The sequence below is a fragment of the Onychomys torridus genome, chromosome 2 (assembly GCF_903995425.1).
Source record: "Onychomys torridus chromosome 2, mOncTor1.1, whole genome shotgun sequence".
Lineage (NCBI taxonomy): Eukaryota > Metazoa > Chordata > Mammalia > Rodentia > Cricetidae > Onychomys > Onychomys torridus.
In genome coordinates, this window is record NC_050444.1 from 27,400,096 (window position 1) to 27,422,164 (window position 22,069).

Here is a 22,069-nt window from a genome sequence, read left to right on the forward strand (position 1 = left end):
ACTCAGAGTGCTGTCCAAGTACCTACTGCTACCAGCTGCTGCCTGACGTTCCAGAGCATTTTTGTGGAATAATCTAATGGCAGTTGGTGGGTATTTTGGTTCTTTCCAGTGTTGATCTTTGTTAATTATTATAAACAAGTGCTTTATCAAACATCTTGGTAGTGTCCTGTGTGCGGTCATGCTCGTCAAGGAGAATGTGCCGAAGTGAAATTACTGATCATAGGAAATCTTAGTTCAGACACTGGCTTCTCTGTGCTCAGTAATACCCACTCTAGGGAGTTTGTCTTAGTTACCTTCCCATTTGGAGCTAATTTAGTGCTATGAAATCCGAACAGTGTCTTGGCTGGACCCTTTTAAGTAGTCTGAAGTGGCTTTGGATTACTGGCCAGCCTTTCTAAATTTTTTCTTATATATTTCAAAAACACTATTAGGTGGCCAGGTGGTGGTGGCACATATGTTTAATCCCAGCACCCAGGAGGCAGAGCCAGGCGGATCTCTTTGAGTTCGAGGCCAGCCTGGTCTACAGAGCGAGATCCAGGACAGGCACCAAAACGACACAGAGAAACCCTGTCTCGAAATACCAAAAGCTTCCATTATTTTAAATATAAGAGCGTTTCCTCTCAACAAAACAAAGCAAACCAACCAACCTGGGGGGAACTGTTCCATAATAAAAGGCATTACTTTTAAGTTTAGTTTCAGGAATTTTCCCCCCTTTTGCCTCAGTGAAACTGTTTAGTGCCTAACTGGTCAGCTCCAGAGCCGGTCATTTCTTGCACCTCAATGTGGTGTCTGTGGAGGCCTTCCTCTTTTGTCCACTGTGTTTCTGGTTAGTCCCTGTGGGCCTGGGTTCTGCAGCTCTCCTAAGGAAGAAACACTGCTGCAGTTCTTAGGGGCTCCATTCTGTCCTTGGAGCACCTGTTGGGAAGTCTCTACACAGCAGCAGCTTCCTAAACAGTCCTGTAGCACACAGATGACCTTCCCGTGCAAGTGTGTCCCACCACCTGTGGTCACAAATGCCGTCCCAGTTCCATTTAGAGATCACTTACTTGCCTTTAGGTTCTTAGCAGAGGGTCACCCTGTTTGGCCACAGCTGGTCTTTAGCACAAAGGCGGTTTTATCTTTCAGCTTCTTGGCAAGTCTGGCTTTCGCTTAGCTGTTGGGGCAGAGTTGAGTGAGGCCTTCTCACATAGGGAACCCTTCTAGCTGTTAGTGACTTTGCCGAGTCTGCTTTGGGGTGTGTGGATAACCCGAATGCACTACAACAGAATGGGCCCTGGTTGTAGCACCCAGGCTTCCCAGACTGGAGTGAAACCCCAGGAGGCCTCAGCTGAGTCTGAGTGGTCCAATTTCAGGCTCACGTAGTTTGTGGAAACAGATGAAAGGGTAACCCACAGAGTAATGCATTTCCATTTAATCCTTTCCAAAGAACCTTGATGCAAAGGGCCCATTGATTTTAAGTGATGCCTTGAAGGGAGTTCCAGGTCAGTCAGGGATACATGAGACCCTGTCTCAAAGAAATAGAAGAATGGGGCTGCGGAGATGCTCAGTGGTTGAGAACACTTGTTCTTGCAGAGGGCCTGGGTTCAGTTCCCAGCACCCACATGGCGGCTCAGAACCATCTGTAACTCCAGTTCCAGGGGATCTCATGCCCTCTTCTGACATCCACATGCACCAGGCACACTTGTGGTATACAGACATAAATGCTGGCAAAACACTCCTATACATAAAATAAATAATCTTAAAAATAATCTTTTGTTTTGTTTTGTTTTTTCGAGACAGGGTTTCTCTGTGTAGTTTTGGTGCCTGTCCTGGATCTCGCTCTGTAGCCCAGGCTGGCTTCAGACTCACGGAGATCCGCCTGCCTCTGCCTCCCGAGTGCTGGGATTAAAGGTGTGCGCCACCACCGCCCAGAAACATCATCTGTTTGTAAGAAAAGCCTTGCTCTATTAAGCTCTTGTTGTTTTAATTTGCTGGCATCAGGAGCTGAGGAAGTTCAAGTGTCCTAAACACTTCGATAATTCTTAAGTTTGGTCAAAATGGACACAGAACACCTTGTAAGAAATGGGCATAGAAGCCATATAAAAGGGACAGTCCAACACATGTCCATCCCCCAGAACCATTTGTGGACACCCCCCTGCTGAGGTTGTTTCAGAGAGTCTAACGGAAGTGTTTCTGAAGGAAGGATTGGTGAGTTGTGTGTGCTTCTTCTGGATTTCCCCCAGATGCCTCCTGGCCCGAGACCTAATAAATATTTAATGTAAGGAGCTTGCTGCGTTGCTATGGAGAGGTGACCGTGGTCTCAGCTCTGTGACAGAGACAGGCTTTCAGTGATTGGGGGGGGGGAGGTCATTTAGCCTCAGCTTGAGGTGACTTCCTGGTTCTGGTGAGGCCTGATGGATTTCTCCAGGGCCTCCAGAGGGACCATTTGACAGTTCATGATTAAGTACTGTTTAATTTTCCCCAGCTTTGATTTCAGCGCTAACTGTGAAAATCACAGCCTTAGACCCCGATACAGTGAAGATGGAAGTTAAGCATTGTTTCGAGTATTTTGTGAAAAAAATGTGCTGTTACTCTATACGGAACGACACAGAACATTACAAAATCCTTGCCTAACAAAATTGCTTTCATTTGAAGAAGTGTGAATGTTCTTACTGATTCTAATCATCCCCCAATCAATTTTTAAGTCTGGTTACAACATTTGTCATATGTAGTTTAAACTTTGAATTATCTTACTTGTGTCTCCCTTGAAAGATCAACCATTAAATGAGTGTGACTTTTGTGATGATTTAAAGTCTTGATCTTTCTTCTATTTCATGAATATTTCAGGGATGTATTATAAATGTGCTTTTTAATTAGAAAATGTTGGAGAAAGGGCCTTGTGATGTTGTCCAGACTTATCTCAAACCTCTGGGCTCAAGCCATCTGTCTTAGTCAGGCTTCCGTTGCTCTGATTTAACACTGACAGATGCAACTTGGGAAGGAAAGGGTTTATTACAACTCCCAGGTCATACTCCATCACTGAGGGAAGTCAGGGCAGGAACTGAAACCGAGGCCATGCAGGGGAGCTGCTTATTGTCTCGTTCCTCATGGCTTGCTCAGCCTGCTTTCTTACAGAACTCAAGTTCACCAGCCCAGGGTGGTGCCACCCTCTGTGGACTTGCCCTTCCACATGAATCTTTAATTAAGAAAATGACCTACAGACTTGCTTCTTTTTGTCTGCTTTGGTGCCAGTTCAGTGCAGAGTGTACTCGAATCTACGTGCCTTATGTTGAAAACGGAACTAACTAACCCTTAGAGGTTTTGCAGTGGTTTCTTCCTCCTTAGATTCCTGAGTCGAGCGGTGTGATTGTATTAGTTATTTTTATGTTGCTGTGATAAAACACCATGGCCAAGAATGGCGGTTTGAGTGAGAGACAAATGTGCTGACGGGGACATTGAGTGCTTGATGTCGGGTTGGTGGAACTGTTTGGGACCGGTTAGGAGGCGTGGCCTAGGTGTGCCGCTGGTGGCGCTTTAGTTTCCAAAGCCCACACCATTCTCAGCCTCCCTCTCTGCCGCATCGCTGTGGTCTACCGCTTCAGCGCCATGCTGCCTGCCGTCGGTGGCCATAGACGCCAACCCTCTAAAATGGTAAACTCTTCCTAAGTTTCTTTGGTCATGGTGTCTTAGCACGGCAATAGAAAAAGTTACTAAGACACTGAGGCGACTTATTTTAAGAAAAACCTTTAATTCGAGTTACAATGCTAGAAGGTTAGAGTCAGATGGGGCAAAGGCATGGCAGCGGGAATGCTGAGAGCCTCTTGGTCCAGCAGCAGGAGGCAGAGAGCATGCTGAGAACCCAAGCCCACCACTGGTGACACCCCTCCTTCCAGCAGCAGGAGGCAGAGAGCATGCTGGGAACCCAAGCCCACCACTGGTGACACCCCTCCTTCCAGCAGCAGGAGGCAGAGAGCATGCTGGGAACCCATGCCCACCACTGGTGACACCCCTCCTTCCAGCAGCAGGAGGCAGAGAGCATGCTGAGAACCCAAGCCCACCACTGGTGACACCCCTCCTTCCAGCAGCAGGAGGCAGAGAGCATGCTGGGAACCCAAGCCCACCACTGGTGACACCCTCCTTTCAGCAGCAGGAGGCAGAGAGCATGCTGGGAACCCAAGCCCACCACTGGTGACACCCCTCCTTCAGGTGCCGCCCCCACCGCTGCCCCCACCGCTGCTGTGCCAGGTCCAGTCTCTGGGGTCCGGCGGGCGACTCTGCACTTGCACTGTTTGTTGCTCAGGGTCGGGGGGTTTTCCGTGAGCCTTTCACAGCATGGCTTTCCTCACGGTCATGATCTGGAGAAAGAGAACCCCAGAGTGCACTTTTGGTGACACAGATCAGGCCTGTTTCTGTTTGTCACTTTTTTTACCTGAGGTCTTTTTATCTGACCCTGGATACATGAAATAAGTATACAAAACCAAACTCTTACTGATGGTAAATCATAAAGAAAAAAGGGGAAACAGTTCTTAGGTGTACATTCTTTATCATTAAAGATTAAAACAAATTTGCATACTAATGAGATGGGTGTGTTTGTCTAACTTTGTGCTGAAGAATGCTGGGAAGACGCTGTTAAGTAGTCTTTGTTTTCAGAAATTAAACCATTATTTTCCTAGAAGAGTAGAAGATTGTGTGTGTAGCACAGATACTGCTGTTCATAACATTCATGTCAAAGCTGAGCCTAGATGTGTGTTTGTGGGCATTGTGTGGTGTGGCAGGTGCACAGTGTACACACTGTGTGTTCAGAGCCACGCTGCAGTGAAGGCAGGACATGCAATGTGGATGAGCCATGCCAGAAACTTCCTCAGGGTCGTTACATGCCTGATATGGAGTTCATTTTTGGCCCTTGTGTGTCAGAACACATCCAGGAATGGAGACATGTGAGGAGAATTCTTGTGAGAAAACCCCAAGAAAACAAGAGTCTTGTGACCTCAGTTTCTTAAAAAACGTGGAGTTGATCTTGGCTTATACTTTTGTGGCCTTCCCAGGTGTAGTGGATTGGAGTGAGTTTATTTCAGATTAATCGTTACAACTGGCTATTGTTATTTGTTCATATGCCTCTATGGGCAGACATGGGTTCTCCATGTGTGGCATGTCCTTGTGATTGTACACCTTAGTCATGTGACTCTTCTTGAGTATAAATCGTCTGATGCTTTGAATAAAACTGGTCATTTCATGAGACTTTAATCTGCCTCATTTATCAGCTCCATTCTCCCACCACCAACAAGAGCGGTAAACAGTTGTGCATTCAGAAACCTTTACCAAATTGTTGGGTGGTTCATACATTTAGGACCCTATGTGGGTTTGGGGCCTACAATTGAAGAAGCTTTGACAGTTCACCTTAGTGCTCTGTGGGAGGAGCCCATTAGGTCTACCTTGCAGTGATACTTGGGGACCGCTGTTTATCTGGCTGTAATGTTAGGGGAGAAGGGACTTAAGTGACCAGGAGCTCTGTCTGCGAGAGGAAATTGGTGCTGATGCGTCTTGAGTGATGTGTGGGCATTAACATGTCATGGAATTAACCCCCAGGCAGCTTAGTCTGGTAGGGGTGATACATACTGTATTTAACTGTGATCCCAGGTATATAGAAAGGTATATACGCACAGGGGTTTGGATTGCTAGGGTGAATGTTCAGAGGTCACCAGGAGCTGGGGGAGCAGAGCCAGGTTTGTGGGAATGGTATGTCTGAAGGAAATAAACTAAGTTTTGCAAACGTTGAGGGTGTGTGGCTCCTCCAGGTTTTGCAGTGCTGTGGATTGATAGGGAGCAAACACACACTCCCCCCACCCCCGAAAATGCCTCTCTTGGTCTATCCTTGATGTCAGGAGAATAGAATAGAATGGGATGGGGGAGGGTAGGGGAGGAGAGGAGAGAATGGAATAGAATATGATTCGTTTCAGGTGGAATCTTTTTGTTTGTTTTTTGTTTTTTCGAGACAGGGTTTCTCTGTGTAGTTTTGCGCCTTTCCTGGATCTCACTCTGTAGACCAGGCTGGCCTTGAACTCACAGAGATCCGCCTGCCTCTGCCTCCTGAGTGCTGGGATTAAAGGTGTTCGCCACCACGGCAAGGCTTAAGGTGGAATCTTAAGTGACCCTGCTGGTGGGTTTTGTGGTGTTGACCCCCTTCAAGAACATTTTCCCCTGTTTTGGAGTGGTGCTGGCATCAGGGTTGGCAGGAATATATAATTTCCTAGAGTTCAGTGCAGCTAAGTCTTTTACTTACATTGTATTGTTTAGAATTTACAACCATATGTAATCGATTCATACAAAAATCGATTCCATGTTGGCGTTTGCCTGTGTGCATCTGAGCCAGTGCCGATTCTGAGACACATTTCCTGAGTGCTGGAACACCTTAGCCATTGTTACCTGGGTTGGATTACTGTTCTGTAGCTGGTTAATCTTCTTCAGGTCATTAATGGCTTCAAGACTAAGAAGCAAACCCTCTAAATACTGCTTTATGCCTGAAAAAAAGGAGTCAATGTTCCTGGAAAACCTGAGATGTTGTCTTTACTTAACAAAGTGGAGCCCATGTTCCCAGTGGGTTGGCCTCCTGTGAGACGTGATGAGTCAGGAGGTGTCTTATTCCAGGGACAGTTGTAATTAGGATTTTGTTCCATTTTGATGAAAGGATTCTAAGTAACTTCTAAGTGCTTTCCCATCTGGGTAAGGCTCAGGGACCTTAAGAGGTTCTGCTCTTAACTTTCAGGGTGACTTGGGCTCTGGCGAGGACTCACATTTTTACCACCAAACAAAGAGAAAGCCTTGACAGAGGACACGAGCCCCCTGTCTTCTGTGCCACACAGCCCAGCCAGAGCTGAGACGATCTCCAGGCCATAAAACAAAGGTGTGCTTTGCTGTACTGAGACCATTCATGGCCTGTTTTTCTGCTTTTCTTTTCTTTCTTTTTTTCCCCTCAGATGAGAAGAAATTGGAATTGCTTAGTGGTAATTCCGAGTCTGCTCATTGCCCTGGTTGGTTCAGTTTTCCTGCCCAGGAAGAAGAGCAAGGCCAGCGATTCTGTTTGCGTGACTGGGATCAGGCCTCTCCTGAACACCAGGCTTCCCATTTGAAAATGTACCTGCCAGGATGCAGAGAGGACTGAAAAGGCCACTGTGTTTAAAAATTTTTATTTTGTGATCAGACTGCTTCTGTGAGGTCGACCTTAACAAAATCTGAATATACCATATGGTATTGTTAGCAACTAGTATTTGAGTACATTTTTGTTATGTGTATGTTCCTGCACATGTGCAGATTTTTGTGTGTACACATACTAATACATGTTTGGGCATGTGTGTGGAGATCAGAAGATAGCCTTGAGTGTTCCTCAGGTGGCATATACCTGATTTTGTGTTCTTCTTTGAGACGTGGTCTCACTTTGTATCTCTGGAGGGCCTGGTTCTCAGCCTGTGGTCGAATGACCCTTTCACAGAGGTGGAATATCCTGCATATCAGATATTTACATTATGGTTCCTAGTAGTAGCAAAATTACAGTTATGAAGTAGCAATGAAATAATTTTATAGTTGGGGTGACCACAATATGAGGAACTGTATTAATTATGGAGGTTGAGAAACACTGCTCCATGTAGATCAAGCTGGCCTTGAACTCACAGAGATCTGCCTCTACCTCCTGAGTGCTGGAGTCACTCCCAGCTATAAACAACCTGATTTAAAACAACCACCACAACATTTTATGTTATGTGTGGGTTTTTTGTTTTTGTTTTTGTTTTTTGGAGCTGAGGATCGAACCCAGGGCCTTGCACTTGCTAGGCAAGCGCTCTACCACTGAGCTAAATCCCCAACCCCTGTTATGTGTGTTTTACCTGCTTGTATGTCTGGGAACCACATGCATGTCTGTGTTCCACATGCATGCCTGGTGCCTGAGGAGGCCAGAAGAGAACATTCAATCCTCTGGTTGCGGGTGGAATTAGAGAAGGCTGTAGACCACCATGTGGGTACCACGAATTGAACCCAATTCCTCTGGAAGAACAGTCAGTGCTCTTAACTTCAGAACCATCTCTCCAGCCCCGCCTTGGTTTTGCGAGACAGTCTCTCACTTGGTAGGGAGCTTTCTAAACAGGGTAAGATGTTTGTCCAGTGAACCCTGCGGATCTGCCTCTCTCTACCCACCAGCTCTGGGATTACAGACACAGACCACCACCTGGCTTTCTATTTACTTGTATCCTCAGGCCCTGAGTGCATTGGCTGTCCCAAGACACTGTCCCCTGTCATTGTTATTTTAGTAGAGTCAGGCTGAGATATCGTCCAGGGAAAAGTTTACCTCTGTCATTTAATTTGCACCTGCTCTACGCAGGTGATTATTAACTGTTAATCTTCATGCATTAGGCAGTTTATAATTTCCAAAGTTCTCCAAGTGTGCTAGTGTGAAACTCAGAAAGAAGAAATCCTTTTATGAAAACACTGTCCTAGACTGCAGGTGGGTGTGGGTTTCTTTTCGGTTGACTGAGTATGTTCCGAGAGTTAGATTGTGGTAGCAGCTGCGTAGCCCTGAAGATACCAGAGGTGGTACTTCTTTTATTATTTTGAGACGGAGGTCTGAGGTATCCCCAGACTCACGGCAATCCACTCCCCGCCTCATCTTCAGGAGCGCTGGGATTGCAGGAGTGAGCTACCATACCTGGCAAATTGTGCTCTTTATAAAGGGCTAATATCATGGCATTAGACTTATTGAAAGGATGCTGGTGGCGGTGCTGGTGGCGGTGCTGGTTACTGGCGGAAAAGTCATGAGCCATGGCCAGGACTACCAGAGTTACAAAGAGCTTTATTGGGAGAAAGGAGGGGATAGCAGAGAGGAGAGCCAGGCCTGGAGAGAAAGAAAGATGGTGAGGTGGAGGAGGAGGGGAACAGAGCAGAGCAGGGACTACAGAGCAGAGGGCAGAGAGAAGAGAGCAGAGAGAGAGGGTGGGGTCTGTATCCAGCTTTCTTTATTATTATTATTTTTTTGAGCTGAGGATCAAACCCAGGGCCTTGTGCTTGCTAGGCAAGCGTCCTACCACTGAGCTAAATCCCCAACCCTGCATCCAGCTTTTAAGGCGCAGACTGCATGACCACATCATGGGTAGGTAGTCGCCAGCGCCCACTGATGAGGTAAGATGCAAGACCCTGAGCTGCACATGTGCAGGACTGAGGGCAGGATCCTAACACTTATGCCTGACTAAGGCTGTTACTAAGAAAACAAACATCCTAAATGTTACTGTAACAATCCCCTTGTCTCATCTCAGGCTCTTTGTTGTAGACATGGTTGGCATTTGGTATATACAGGGTACTGGGTGTTGAAGTCCATTTTCTGATGCACTGATAGCATCACTGAGTACATAATTGAGGGGAAGGCTGGGATGTCCAAGAAGGTGCCAGCCTGTGATGAGGGCCTTTGTGCTGCATCATCCCATAGTGCAAGGTGGAAGGGCAAGAGAGGACCAGATATGATCTAACAAATGCCCTTACTCTTGGGATAATGGCTGTCCATTCATTGCACTAAATCCCTCGTAATCCGATATCTTCTTCACAGGCTCCGCTTCCAAGCACTGCTGCATTGGAGATTATTTCCAATGCATGAAGCTTTGGGAGACATAGTCAGACCACAGCAAGTAACTAGTTAAAATAATCCTAGTGTGTAAAGTAGATGGAGCAAGAAGCAGAGGTTACAGGAGCATGCTATCACTCCAGAGGGTGTGATGGCCTGTCAGTCAGCACGGTGATGGTAGTGGTGGCTTGGCAGGGGCAAGGGACACCAGAGTACCAAGGGCGGCTCCAGGGGGAGGGGCTCCTGGTGAGTCTGGGTGCAAGGTGGATGGAAGTCTTGTAGTTGAAAGTTGGGCATGATATTACTTTATGACCCAGATTCTGATTACCTTGGCTGTTTGCATCAGGAAGCTGTTTCATATGGGTTTAAGGATAGAAGACGGATATGTTTGCAGGGAGTGTGTGTGTGTGTGTGTGTGTGTGTGTGTGTGTGTGTGTGTGTGTAGATGATGTGGAGATTTCTCTGCACAGTACATACTTGTTTCCCAGTGCACAGAGCCCTGCAGTGGTGTGTCTCCTGTATCCAGTGCCTTCGCAGGTTTTAGCTACAAAGTGCAAACTGAGAGTGCTTAGTGAACATCTGCAGAAGTGGATGACTAAATCTGAAGCCATTTTCCTCCTTAGAGGGCATTCAAATCCTCTTCCTGTTTCATTTTATGCGATACAGTTTCAGACAGAAGATTCTGTTACTTAACAGTTATTGTCAAAGTCAGATACCTATTAGTCTTTAGTCTTCTACTGCTAAATACTTAAATCCTGAAGGACCACACCGTCCCTTCCCTCAAGGGACAAAGGTGCCTCACACTCTTATAAGCCGTGAGTCCTACTCTGAGTGCTTTCCAGTGTTTCCTTTTATCCTTATGAAAAATAGTTCGGGCTCAGAGATGATGAATTCAGACAGTAGGATAGACTATGCTATTGGTGAAATTATTAAGGCCATTCCATGTAGTTAAAAGGGAGGTTTATTTTGTGGGGTAACTTACAAATGAAGGGGTAGGTTGCAGGCAAAGGTATAGGGTAGTCCGGCGGTGTTCTCTGGAGAACTCTGCTCGGTCCACCTCTAGTGTCCCGCGTCCCGGAACCAAGAGACCACCTCCTCCTGTTCCTCGGTCCTCTGCTCCTTCCTCTGCCCCGCCTTGTGGGCGTGATCATTACTGAAGCCTCAATGGGGGTTGAAACTTCCAGGCCAATGCTGGGATGGCTACCCACTACACTATGCAATTAAAAGCCAGCTGTATTTCCTGGACTCATTTCTGGCTGCAGGCAGCCTTTTAAATGTTCTTCCATGCGTGTCCAGGCAGGAAGTGCATGCAACCATCTCAAAAGTCCACACAGGCTGGGGGGTGGCGGCGCACTTGGGAGACAGAGCCAGGCGGATCTCTGTGAGTTCGAGGCCAGTCTGGTCTACAAAATGAGTTCCAGGAAAGGTGCAAAGCTACACAGAGAAACCCTGTCTCGAAAAACAAAAAAAAAAAAAAACAAAAAAAAAAAAAAAAAAAAAATCCACACGGAAACTGGGCGTGGCCATTGCTCTCTACTTTGCTAATTTAAACAACAAGTACCTCTTTAGCCCAGGTTGGCCTCAAGCTTACTATGTCGCTGAGGGTGATCTGGATGGTTGGATCCTCCTGCCTCGGCTTTCTGAGTGCTGAGATTATAATATGCATTACCACTCATGGTTTGTATGGTTTATGAGGTACTGGGGAAAGGACCCAGGGCATTGTGTATGTTCAACAAGTACTCTGCCCACTGAGCTATCTCCCCTGCCTCTCACTTGTATCTGAAACTTGTATCTGGCACATAGAGATCTTTTTTTTTTCAATAGTGCAACTGGTGTAATTTCCTACAAATTATCACTATATAATTTATCTCCCTGTTCATTTGCTTTAAGTGTAATTAATAGATTTCAGATAAATTTACAGAGTTGTGAAGCAGTCACCCCAGATTGCCCCTGCGCCTGTTTGCAGACCTCTGCAGTCCTACCCTGCAGCTAACACTAATCTGCTTTGGGTCTCTATGGGCTGACTTTTCTCTTCCTATCAGTGAGCAGTGGTCCATTTTATGGAGTACGGAAGTGTATTTAACCGGACTCTTTACAAGCAAATGTAGTTTTTGCTGATGTTTTATTTTGCTTCCTTCCTTTTAAGAAAATTTGACAAGATTGAAATCATTCCTTGGGGCCAAACTTGCTGAGTGAGAGGGGAGTTTTAGCTGAGTGGCTGTCGATTTTCCGCTCATTAGTGTAGGAAAGGAGAAGAATTTGGGCCCGGGTAATTATCTGCATTTGAGTGGGAAGTGCCTGAGGTTGCCCTTGATGAGGTGGAGATGCAAGCATTTAATGTGTGTTTTATGAGTCTGGGTGAAGTGGAACTAAATATTTACACACGATTGGGGCCATGGGGAATTCATTATTTCCGTTTCTCTTATCTCAAACCTGGAGGATTTCAGGAGCTGTTTTATTTTGAGGGGTATGTCTTTTCAAACTGTGTTGAGACCTGCTTTTGGTTTGTGGATGTAAAGTAGGTGTTTCGTTTTGTTTGTCTTGAGTTTTGAGGTAGGGTTCATGTAGTCAGGGTGGCCTTGAACCTTCAATGTAGCCAATAATGGCCTTGAACTCCAGATGCTCTTGCCTCAGCTTCTTAAGTCCTGGGCATATAGGCATGGTCTACTATGGGTACATGGCTGACCGACTTTTAGTATTTTGAGATAGGGTCTTGCTACGTAGCCCTGGCTGCCCTGGAACTTGTTATGTAGACCGGGTTGGCCTTGAACTCAGAGATCCACTAGTGATGGGATTAAAGATGTGTGGCCATGTCCAGTTACTAATTGTTTTTCTAATCGAATTAAAACAGTAGAATAGTAAAATGCCTTGCATGCTGTCATTGAGCATGTTTTCAGAAACTCTTGTCAGCGTGTGTGTGTGTGTGTGTGTGTGTGTGTGTGTGTGTGTGTGTGTGTGTGTGTATTATGTGAACATGACGGCAGTTTCAATCAAAGGATGCGGCAGGTTTTCAGGCTTCCTCGTCTGAACTCTCTGTGCGGCGAGGAGAAGGAAGGGACTGGCACACAGTGGTTCATTGAGATAAAAATTGTCCGGGGTTGCCTGGGGGTGGTGAGCAGGTTGGTCTAGAGAAGTGAGAAGGGAAAATGAAACTTCCTGTGGCCTCTTTTCTCGGTCACAATAATGAGCTATTTGGGATGTGTAGGCTGGAGGCTTTGGGTGGATGTTAGCCAGCTAAAACTGCTAAACTGTTCTGTGTGTGTGTGTGTGTGTGTGTGTGTGTGTGTGTGTGTGTGTGTGTGTTTGGGAGTCTGTTTTGAAGCCCAGAGTTGCTGTGGGGTATTTGAAGCCAAACCTGGAGCTTGCTGATGCTGGTTAGGCTAGCTAGCCAGCTGGACCTGGGCTTCCCCAAGTGTTGGGAATACAGGTGATTAGCTAGCTTCACACCTGCCCAACTTGTAAGTGGGTTCTGGGGATTGGAACTCTGGTCTTTATACTAGTGAGACAAGCACTTTATTTACTGAGCCGTCTCCCTACAGATATAGTAGGCCCTCAGGTTTCCTACTTATCAAAACATGGCTAGGAAGGTTGCTCTGTTGTTTATAAAGAAGCGGATGGTGTAGCATGTTGACCCCAATTGTGGGAAAGAAATACTCAGAGGCTTTTCATCCAGCTCGCAGCCTCAGCCCGTAGTGCATTGGAAATGCTGTCCTTAGGCCTCATTGTACGTACTGCCTCATTTCTGGTGGGTGCCCAGCAGTCTACCAGTGAGCTTTGCAGGTAGTTCTGAGAGCCTCTGGCTTGGGGAAGAACCGCAGTGACAGAAGAGGGGCTTCTCCCTGTTCTGACATCATCAGAGTGCCGCCTCTTCTTGGGCTGGCGTTCATCTTTTTATTTATTTCTACAGTCTTCTGCCTTTCTCTGACCTGGAAAACTTCACCAGCTGTGGATGTGAAGGACTAGGAAAAAGTTCTGGGGGTTGGTGAGGACAGGGTGCAGAGGGTGGACACTGGCAGGTGGGCCCAGGCACAGCCCTTTTGCTACCAGCTCTAGATGAATACTTTCTGCAGATGCTGAGCATCAGGAAGACTAGGGCCTCCACCTCATGAGGGAGTTTTCCTCAGCGTTTGTGCCTGAGGTAGCCTTTGCTGTGTCAGGTTATCCCGTGATGCTAATGAGCTGATGAACATTAGTGGCACCAGAGGCGGTAAACTCTCATCTGGGAGGCAAGGCATTTTCCACTTGGAAAGCTTAGCTCGGGAGGAGGGGGGCTCTGTCCTCCAAACCTTTGCAGCTCTGTTCCAGTCTGGCATCGCTCACTAGTGTGGTGAGTGCTGAGAAACGTGTCAAGTGAATTCACAGCTGTGTGAATTGTGCTGTGTCCTAACTCAGACAGCTACAGTGCCCCTGACATAATCTTCCGAAACTGCTGCTGTTGGCTGATGCACGGCACATGCCTGTGTTTGCATGGTTGCAGCACCCTTCATAGGACGATAAACTCACGCCGGTCACAAAGTGCATGCCTGGCCTGTGGTGCACATGCAGTTTATAGCTGCTGTCATTGTTTCTAAATAGATATAACAGGCATGATATAAAATTAAATGATCAGTGAAATGGCCATTGCGCCCCCCCCCCCCGTGTGTGTGTGTGTGTTTTGTGGGTACACATATGTGTGGAGTGCTCTTCTTGGCTGTGGAGGCCAGATGTTGACATTAGGTGTCTTTATCACTCTTTTTTTTTTCCCAAACAAGGGCTCTCATTGGACCTGCAGCTTTCCATTTTGACTAGATTGTCTGGCTATCGACACCCCCCCCCATCTGCTTTTCTCTGCCCCTCACCCCAGCACTGGGGTTACTGACACATGCTGCTATTCCTAGCTTTTTATATGGGTGCTGGGGACCTGAATTCATGTACTCATGCTTATACATCAAGTCCTTTGCCCACAGAGTCATTGCCCCAGCCCAAAAGAGCCACTGATGGTAAGCCAGGACTGTCGGCCATGTTGTCATTGATTCTATCCGATGCAGTTTGTCAGGAAACAGTTCTTATTTATTGCCTATATTTGGATGGCTTCCCAGTCTGAGTTTCCACCATGACTTCACTCCTCCATCTTCTTGTGCTGACATGACATCATAGAAACGTAAATCTTTAAGTGACTACTATTCTTTGCTATATCCTGACTGCCATCCTCCTTCATGCCCAACTTCCTAGAAATGTTTCCACTGTTCTTTTAATACTTTTGTCCCCAGGGTTGGCACCATCGATTCCTGGGGTAGTTTCTGAAGTGCCCGATTGGGACTGAAGGGGGGACTTAGCTGAGACCTGAGGCTCAGTAGGAGTAAAAGGATGTGGTGAGGCAGAGCAAGGGATTGGTGATGCTTTCTGAATTACTGGATGTGTCAAAGTACAAATACAGAACAAGGTGAGTCTTAATAGGAGAGCAGACTGTTGAGATGGCTCAGTGGGTAAAGACTGCCAAAGCTGACACCCTGGTTTGATGACAGGAACCCACAGGGTGGGAGGAGAGAAGTAACTCCTGAATGTCCTCTGATCTCCATATGTGATCCATGTAGACACACACACACACACACACACACACACACACACACACACACACACACGTGCTTGGACATATACATGCATGATGCATATGTGCATATTCTAAATGTTAAAAAAGAAAGCAGAAGGAACATAGATGTTCTACTTGGGATACAGCCCTCAGGTGGCCATGGTGCTCCTTTCTGCCATCTGTGGAACCCCTTGAGGGTCAGCAGAGGATGCAAAGTTCATGTAGACAGCCCTCTGAGTGGTTCAGGAAGAGGGACTTGTACGTTTTATTGGGTTTGCTGGAGGAACAGAACTTATAGAATGAATCTCTCTGTCATCTAGAAATAAAGGGAATTCATTAGAATGGCTTATAGACTGTGGTCCAGCCCGTCTGGTAACGGCTGTCTACCAACAGAAGGTCCAATAATCCAGTAGTTGTTCAGTCCACAAGGCTGGATGTCTCAGCTAGTCTTAAGGATTTGTGTGACTCCTGAATAAGTAGGCTCTAATGCCAGTGAAGGAATGGACTTGCTAGTGAGAGTGAGGGCAAGTATGCAGAAAGAGAGCGTCCTTCTTCCCTGTCCTTTATTAGGCTGCCAGCAGAAAGTGTGGTTCAGATTTAAGGTGGATCTTCCCACCTCAGGAGACCCAGATCTAAGTGGAGTGTGGTGGTATTGTGTTCCCCAAAATATTTTGCACCCTAATAATACTTATCTGGGGTCAGAGACAGAACAGCCACTATATTAAACATAGAGGATAGGCAGTGGTAGCACATGCCTTTAATCCTAGCATTCCAGAGGCAGAAATCCATCTGTTCAAGGATACAGCCAAGCATGGTGACTCACGCCTTTAATCACAGGGAGTGATGGCAGGAAGTAGAAAGATTTATAAGGCGTGAAGACCAGAAACTAGAAGCATTTGGCTGGTTAAGCTTTTAGGCTTTTGAGCAGCCATTCAGCTGAGACCCATTTGGATGAGGATTCAGAGGCTTCCAGTCTGAGGAAACAGGATCAACTGAGGAACTGGCAAGGAGAGGTAGCTGTGGCTTGTTCTGCTTCTCTGATCTTCCAGCATTCACCCCAATAACTGGCACTGGGTTTGTTTATTAATAAGACTTTTCATGATTCATGTTACAGTGGAGCTTCCTATCTCAGGAGACCCAGATCTAAGGTGGATTTTCCCATCTCAAAAGAGCTGGAACAAAGGTATCTTCCCTCCCGGAAAGATCTGGATTAAAAGTGGGTCTTCCCTCAATTTTAACTAAAATCCAATCCAGCTGCTTGGATTTTAGTTAATTCCAGATGTTGTCAAGTTGACAACCAAGAAGAGCCATCACAGAAAATAAAGGGAGCAACCAAACAAAGCTGAACACTGAGGACTAGTGATTTTGAATTGCATGTTTCATCTTAGTGGCACTATGGAAAGTATGCATGGCTACTCCAGTTTTACAAATATGGGAAGAAAGGGCCAGAGTGACCAGGTGACCTGTCCGAGGTCACAACCCTAGCAGCTGCTGGAGCTAAGGTTTGAACTCTACGCCTAACCCTGCCAAGTCAGTGAATTTTCTCATGTCTTCACGGAAGGTGCTGTGGCAGTTAGGCACACAGAAGACGTACTCAGAGAGGGCGAGAGGGCTCTGCCAGCTTGTCTCCAGGCAGTCCTTTGCCTTTCTTTTCTTTCAGCTGCTATCCTCTGTTGTCTTTTTACTTTCTTTTGAGGGGGAAGGTGTGTGGTCAGGGAAAGGGTAGCGCTATGTAGCCCAGACAGGCTTGGAGTTGGCTATATAGATCAAACTGGCCTTGAACTCAGAGATTCCCTGGCTCCCTAGAGCTGGGATTAAAGGCTTGGACCACCATGCCCTGTGGGGTTTCGCCCTTTCACTGGTGTTCTTGAAGTGTGTTTTAATGTCCTGTGTTATCTGTTTTACCTGTCTTGGGGTTTGTGCGGGATTCAGTGCTTACTCCGGTCTGTGTCTGTGTTTTCTTTAGAGTTTTCTAGTTCAAACTCCATATTTCTGTCTTTGATTCTAAGCATGTGTTTTGAGGGACGCATCCAGCTTTGTTCTTTCTCATGTGGATAACCCTTTTCCCAGCACCACTGTATGAGAAAAGTTTTTCCTTGTTGGATTATTATAGCACTGTGTCAAATGTCAAATGACCACGGGCTTATCTTTGTATTCAGTTCTATTGCACCAACCTGTATGCTTATTCACACTACCCAGTCTTGATTGTACTAAGTCTTATTGTACTAAGTCTTGAAAATGGAAAGTGTCACCTTGATAGGATCTAGAATCATCTATGAGGCAAGCCTCCGGACATGCCTGTGAGGGATTATCTAGATTAGGTTTAACTGAGGAGGCAAGACTCACCTTAACTGTGAGGAGGCAGTTCCAAAGGCTTGACTATTGGACGGAATTAAAAGGCAGTGTAAGCCTGGGCACACCCCACCCCCACTCCCCACCCCCGGCTGTGGATACTATGTGACTGGTTGTTTCCCTGTTCTTTCCATGTGACTTCTCTGCCATGGTAAGTATACCTTTGACCTGTGAGCCAAAATAAAGCCTTGTGGTGGTGGTGGCTCTTGACTTTAATTCCAGCACTTTGGAGATAGAGGCAGCCGGATCTCGATGAGTTCCAGGCCAGCCTGGGCTACATAGTGAGTTCCAGGACAGCCAGAGCTACAGAGGGAAACTGTCTCTGGAGAAAAAAAAAAGGCTTGTTTTGTCAGGTGTTGTTGTATGTGGGGGAAAAACAAAACACAAATACAGAAGCTTGAATTTTCTTAATATTTTTAAAGCTTGTTTCGGCAGTGTGTGGGTCCCTTGAATTTGCATATGAATTTTAGGGTCAACTTTCAATTGCTACAAAGTAATTAGCAGGAGCCTGGTGTGGTAGGACTGGCCAAGATTTTCAGTACTCTCAGGAAGCCTAAGCAGGAGAATTTAAAATTCAGAGTTAGCCTGAGCTGTATCCTAAGAACTTCCCTTGGCCCCCAAAAAGCAGCTGATACTTTCATAGGGAGCACATTGATTTTGAAAATGGATTTGCAGTATTGTTGTATTCATTTTAGCTTTTCAGGTCTATAAACATGGGACTCTTTCCTTTTTATTAGGTTGTCTTTGATTTTTTCCACGTTTATAGTTTCCGGGATTAAATTCTGGTTTTCTTTTGTTATGCATTTTTTTCAATTATTTGGCATATTGCATTTTTATCTCATTTTCCAATTATTTACTCCTGGTGAATAGCTAGCAAAATAGGGTTTTTGAGTGTTATCCTGTAAACATGCTGCATTTAAAAAAATAAGTTCTGATAACTTTCTAGTGAATTCTTTAATTGTTCTGTCTATAAAATTGTATTATTTATAAGTAGAGGCGTTTTTCCTTTGCCCTTGGTTTCATTTTCTTACCCACGTGTCCTGACTAGTCCTTCACTGCCCTGTTGAACAGGAATGCTGAGAGCTGTGTATTCAGGAGGCAGAGGTGTGGGGGCCCACAGAGGTTTCCTAGTGAGATCTGAGCTTGCTTTACCCAGCATGAGGAGATGGTTTGACCACATGTGGTTACCAGGTGTGTGGAAGGGTCTGCATTTGGGCTGTGTGGTATGCATTGATCTAGCAAGGTGAGGAGGTCTTTTGACCTGCCCCTTGGCATTGTTATAAAAAGCCCTTTTGAAGAGACAGAAGGGGCTGGTGGATGTTGATCCAGGCCCTCCCGAAGCTTTCCTGTGTTTCTGTCTTCTCTCCCCTCTTATCTTTCCATCTAAATTTTTCTCATCCCTCTCTTCTCAAGAGAACCCTGGGGAAAAAGTGGGTGGGTCTCCCACACAGAGGCAAGTGGATCTCTGTGAGTTCAAGGCCAGCCTGGTCTACATAGCAAGTTCCAGGTCAGCCAGGGCTACAAAGTAAAACCACAGCATTCACATACATATACCTATGTGTGTGTTGAGAACTGACGTTGTCTGGCTGTGACTGACTCTAAGGGGACTGTTGCCTAAGACAGCTTTCATCTGCCTGTAAAAGATGTGGAGTGCTTTTCTCATGAATCGTGATGAATCTTGTCTAATGACTTCAGCATCTCTTACATCACTTGTGATGGGCATGTGATTTTGGTCCTTTATGCTATTACTGTGATGCTTTGTAGTGACAGTTAGTGTTAAAGTCCCCTCCCTTCCTCAGAGGAATGTGCAGTTCATGAAGCAGTCATTTTTTTCCCACTACAGAATAGGTTTTCATGGTATAGTGAGGTCACTTTGAGCTCCCCATTCCCTTGCCTCTATCTTCCAAGTGCTGGCATTATAGGTGTTTGCAGGTACATCTGGCTATATAATAAACACCAAAATAACATCCCTAGATGGCTTACTAGGCTTGTTGAGGATTTTTATGTCTGCAGTTACAGTGGTTTCTAGTGTATGTGTGTGTGTGTGTGTGTGTGTGTGTGTGTGTGTGTGTGTGAGTGAGAGAGAGAGAGAGAGAGAGAGAGAGTGAGTGTGTGTGTGTATGTGTGTCTTTGGTTCTTGTAGCAGAGCAACATCAGCCTCTCAGATTGAGTTTGGTTAATGTTGCCCAATCTTTAATTTTTTTTAAAGAATCCATGAAGAATTGGTATTCTTTCCTCTTTCATTAGTGAAGCCGTCTGGGGCTGAGTTTTTCCTTGTGGGTGGTTTTAAAATCTTGTTAAAAATGGTTTCAGATTATTCTCCAGTCATTTTTAAGAATTGGTGTTTTTCTGGGTGTTGGTTCATTTCATTTAAGCTCTCTAATTTGTTGGCATACAGTTATACACACTATCACACTATTTCTTTATAATCCTATTAATTCTCTATGGTTGGTAATAATGACTGCTTTTTTTCTTTCCTTCGTTTCTTCACGATATTGGGTTTACTGGCCTTAGAAACCCTTTTCTTTTAGGAGCTGAGAGTTGGCTCAGCAGTTAAGAGTTCTTACCACTCTCCCCTTACCGCTCTTCCAGTGGACCTGGATTTGGTTCCCAGTTGTGGGCAGCTCACAACTACCTAACTCCAGCTGCAGGAGGCCTGATGCACTCCTCTGGCCTCCATTGGCATATGCACTTATGCACACCCCCATATACACATAATTAAAAATAACCATAAAATAAATTATGAAAGCCTTTTTCCTTTAGAGATCTTTGCATAAAGATCTAACTCCTCTCCTGTTTGCTTGTTTCCTCGAGACAGGATCTCACTATGTAAGTAGCGCAACCTTTTGTTCCTACTTACGCAGCACCCTGTGCTGAGCTGAGGTACCATACCAGGTGTGTTCCACCAGGCCTGTCTCTCATTCTTTTTTTTTTTTTTTATCCCATCTTTCTGAGATAGTTTCTCTGTGTTGCCCTGGCTATCCTGGAACTCACTATGTAGACCAGGCTGGCCTCAAACCCCAGAGGTCCGTCTGCCTCTGCTCCCAAGTACTAGGTGGGATTGAAGGTGTGCCCAGCTCTAACTTGTTCTTACAGATCATTAGTATTCTATCATTTATTTGTTTAGGGGTGTTGTCTTAGGGTCACCGTTGCTGTGATGAAACACAAGTTGGGGATGGAGGGGGTTATTGATGCTTCTGCATCACAGTTTATCATCAAAGGAAGCCAGGACAGGAACTCAAGCCAGGCAGGGACCTGGAGGCAGGAGCTGATGCAGAGGCCATGGAGCAGTGCTGCTCACTGGTTTGTTGTACATGGTTTTAATCAGCCTACTTTCTTATAGAACCCAGGCCCACCAGTCCGGGGGGATGACTTCACATTGGGCTGGGCCCTCTCCATCAGTCGATAATTAAGAAAATGCCCCACAGGCTTGCCTACAGCCCATCTTCATTTTCTCAACTGAGCCCCCTCCTCTCAGACAACTCTAGCCTGTGTCAAGTTGACAGAAAACTCCCCAGCACAGCTGTTACTACACATAGAGCTTCTGGTTCCTTTGACACAGGTGGGCAGTTTTGCCACACAGAAGTTTTCATTTTCTGATGGAAGCAGACTGTCACTTGTTTCCGGCTTCTGGATTGGAATCAGGTCCATGCTGTCAACAGTGTTCTTTGTTGCTCTTTGAAGACTCAAGAAAACAGTCCGTGTGGTTTCCTTCCGGTGGTGGGCTCTGCTGATTCTTCGAGAATGGCAGAAACAGGAAAGACCATGTTTTAGAGCCGCAGTATCTGCATCTCTGCACTCTGCAGGGAGCTTATTCATGACATCTGCATTTATGCAGGGCCGGTGGTACACAGACACAGACACGATTCCATCACTGGGGAGGCTGAGGCAGGTTCCTGGGATTTGAGGCTACCCTGCTTTACACGGTGAGTATCAGGAGAGCCAGGGTGACATAGCAAGACTATGCCTTATTAATAAACCCAAATCACCCAGGTGGTGATGACACATGCCTTTAATCCCAGCACTCGGGAGGCAGAGGCAGGTGGTTGTCTATGAGTTCTAGGCCAGCCTGGTCTACAGAGTGAGTTCCAGGACAGCTAAGGCTACACAGAGAAACCCTATCTCAAAAAACAACAACAAAAGTAATAAATTAAAAAAAAAATAGTAAACCTAAATCAGCCAACCAGCCAATCAGTCTAGTGTCTGTCTGCTCAACAATGATGGTCCTTCTGACATGCTACAACATGGCCTTCCCCCATACCTCCTGCTGTTCTGACTTGCTCCTCCTCAGCTCACCCTCATGGAGACCCTGGAGACCTGGAGGCTTCTCTCCAGGCTCTGCTTGTTGAAAGTGTGCATGTCACCTCGGCTTCTCTTCCCTTCAGGAGGTCTTCTCTTCCCTGGTGTCTCCACTGAGGAGATCAGGCACACTTATGCCATCTCTAGCTTGGTGGACATTCCCTGTCAAGCCTAGCTTTGGTGCGTGGATCGCCAGTTCTTAGTTCTCATGTGCACACTGGCAGGATGGGCAGCCTCTGCTTAAAAGAGGTTAAAGTGGTGAATGTGACAGA

General features: G+C 46.0%; 1 protein-coding gene across 5 annotated transcripts in view; it reads left to right on the forward strand.

Moving 5' to 3' along the window:
* The window catches only part of Tpd52 (tumor protein D52), a 92,184-nt gene that overhangs the window by 21,595 nt on the left and 48,520 nt on the right, over positions 1-22,069 (forward strand). The window contains exon 1 of one of the 5 annotated variants that reach the window (XM_036177696.1): positions 27-86. The exons of the other annotated variants lie outside the window; for them this stretch is intronic. Coding sequence (XP_036033589.1) covers positions 77-86 — 10 coding nt within the window. The 5' untranslated portion in view covers positions 27-76. Of the gene's footprint in view, positions 1-26; positions 87-22,069 lie in introns of those variants that run through there. 5 annotated transcript variants of the gene reach the window in all.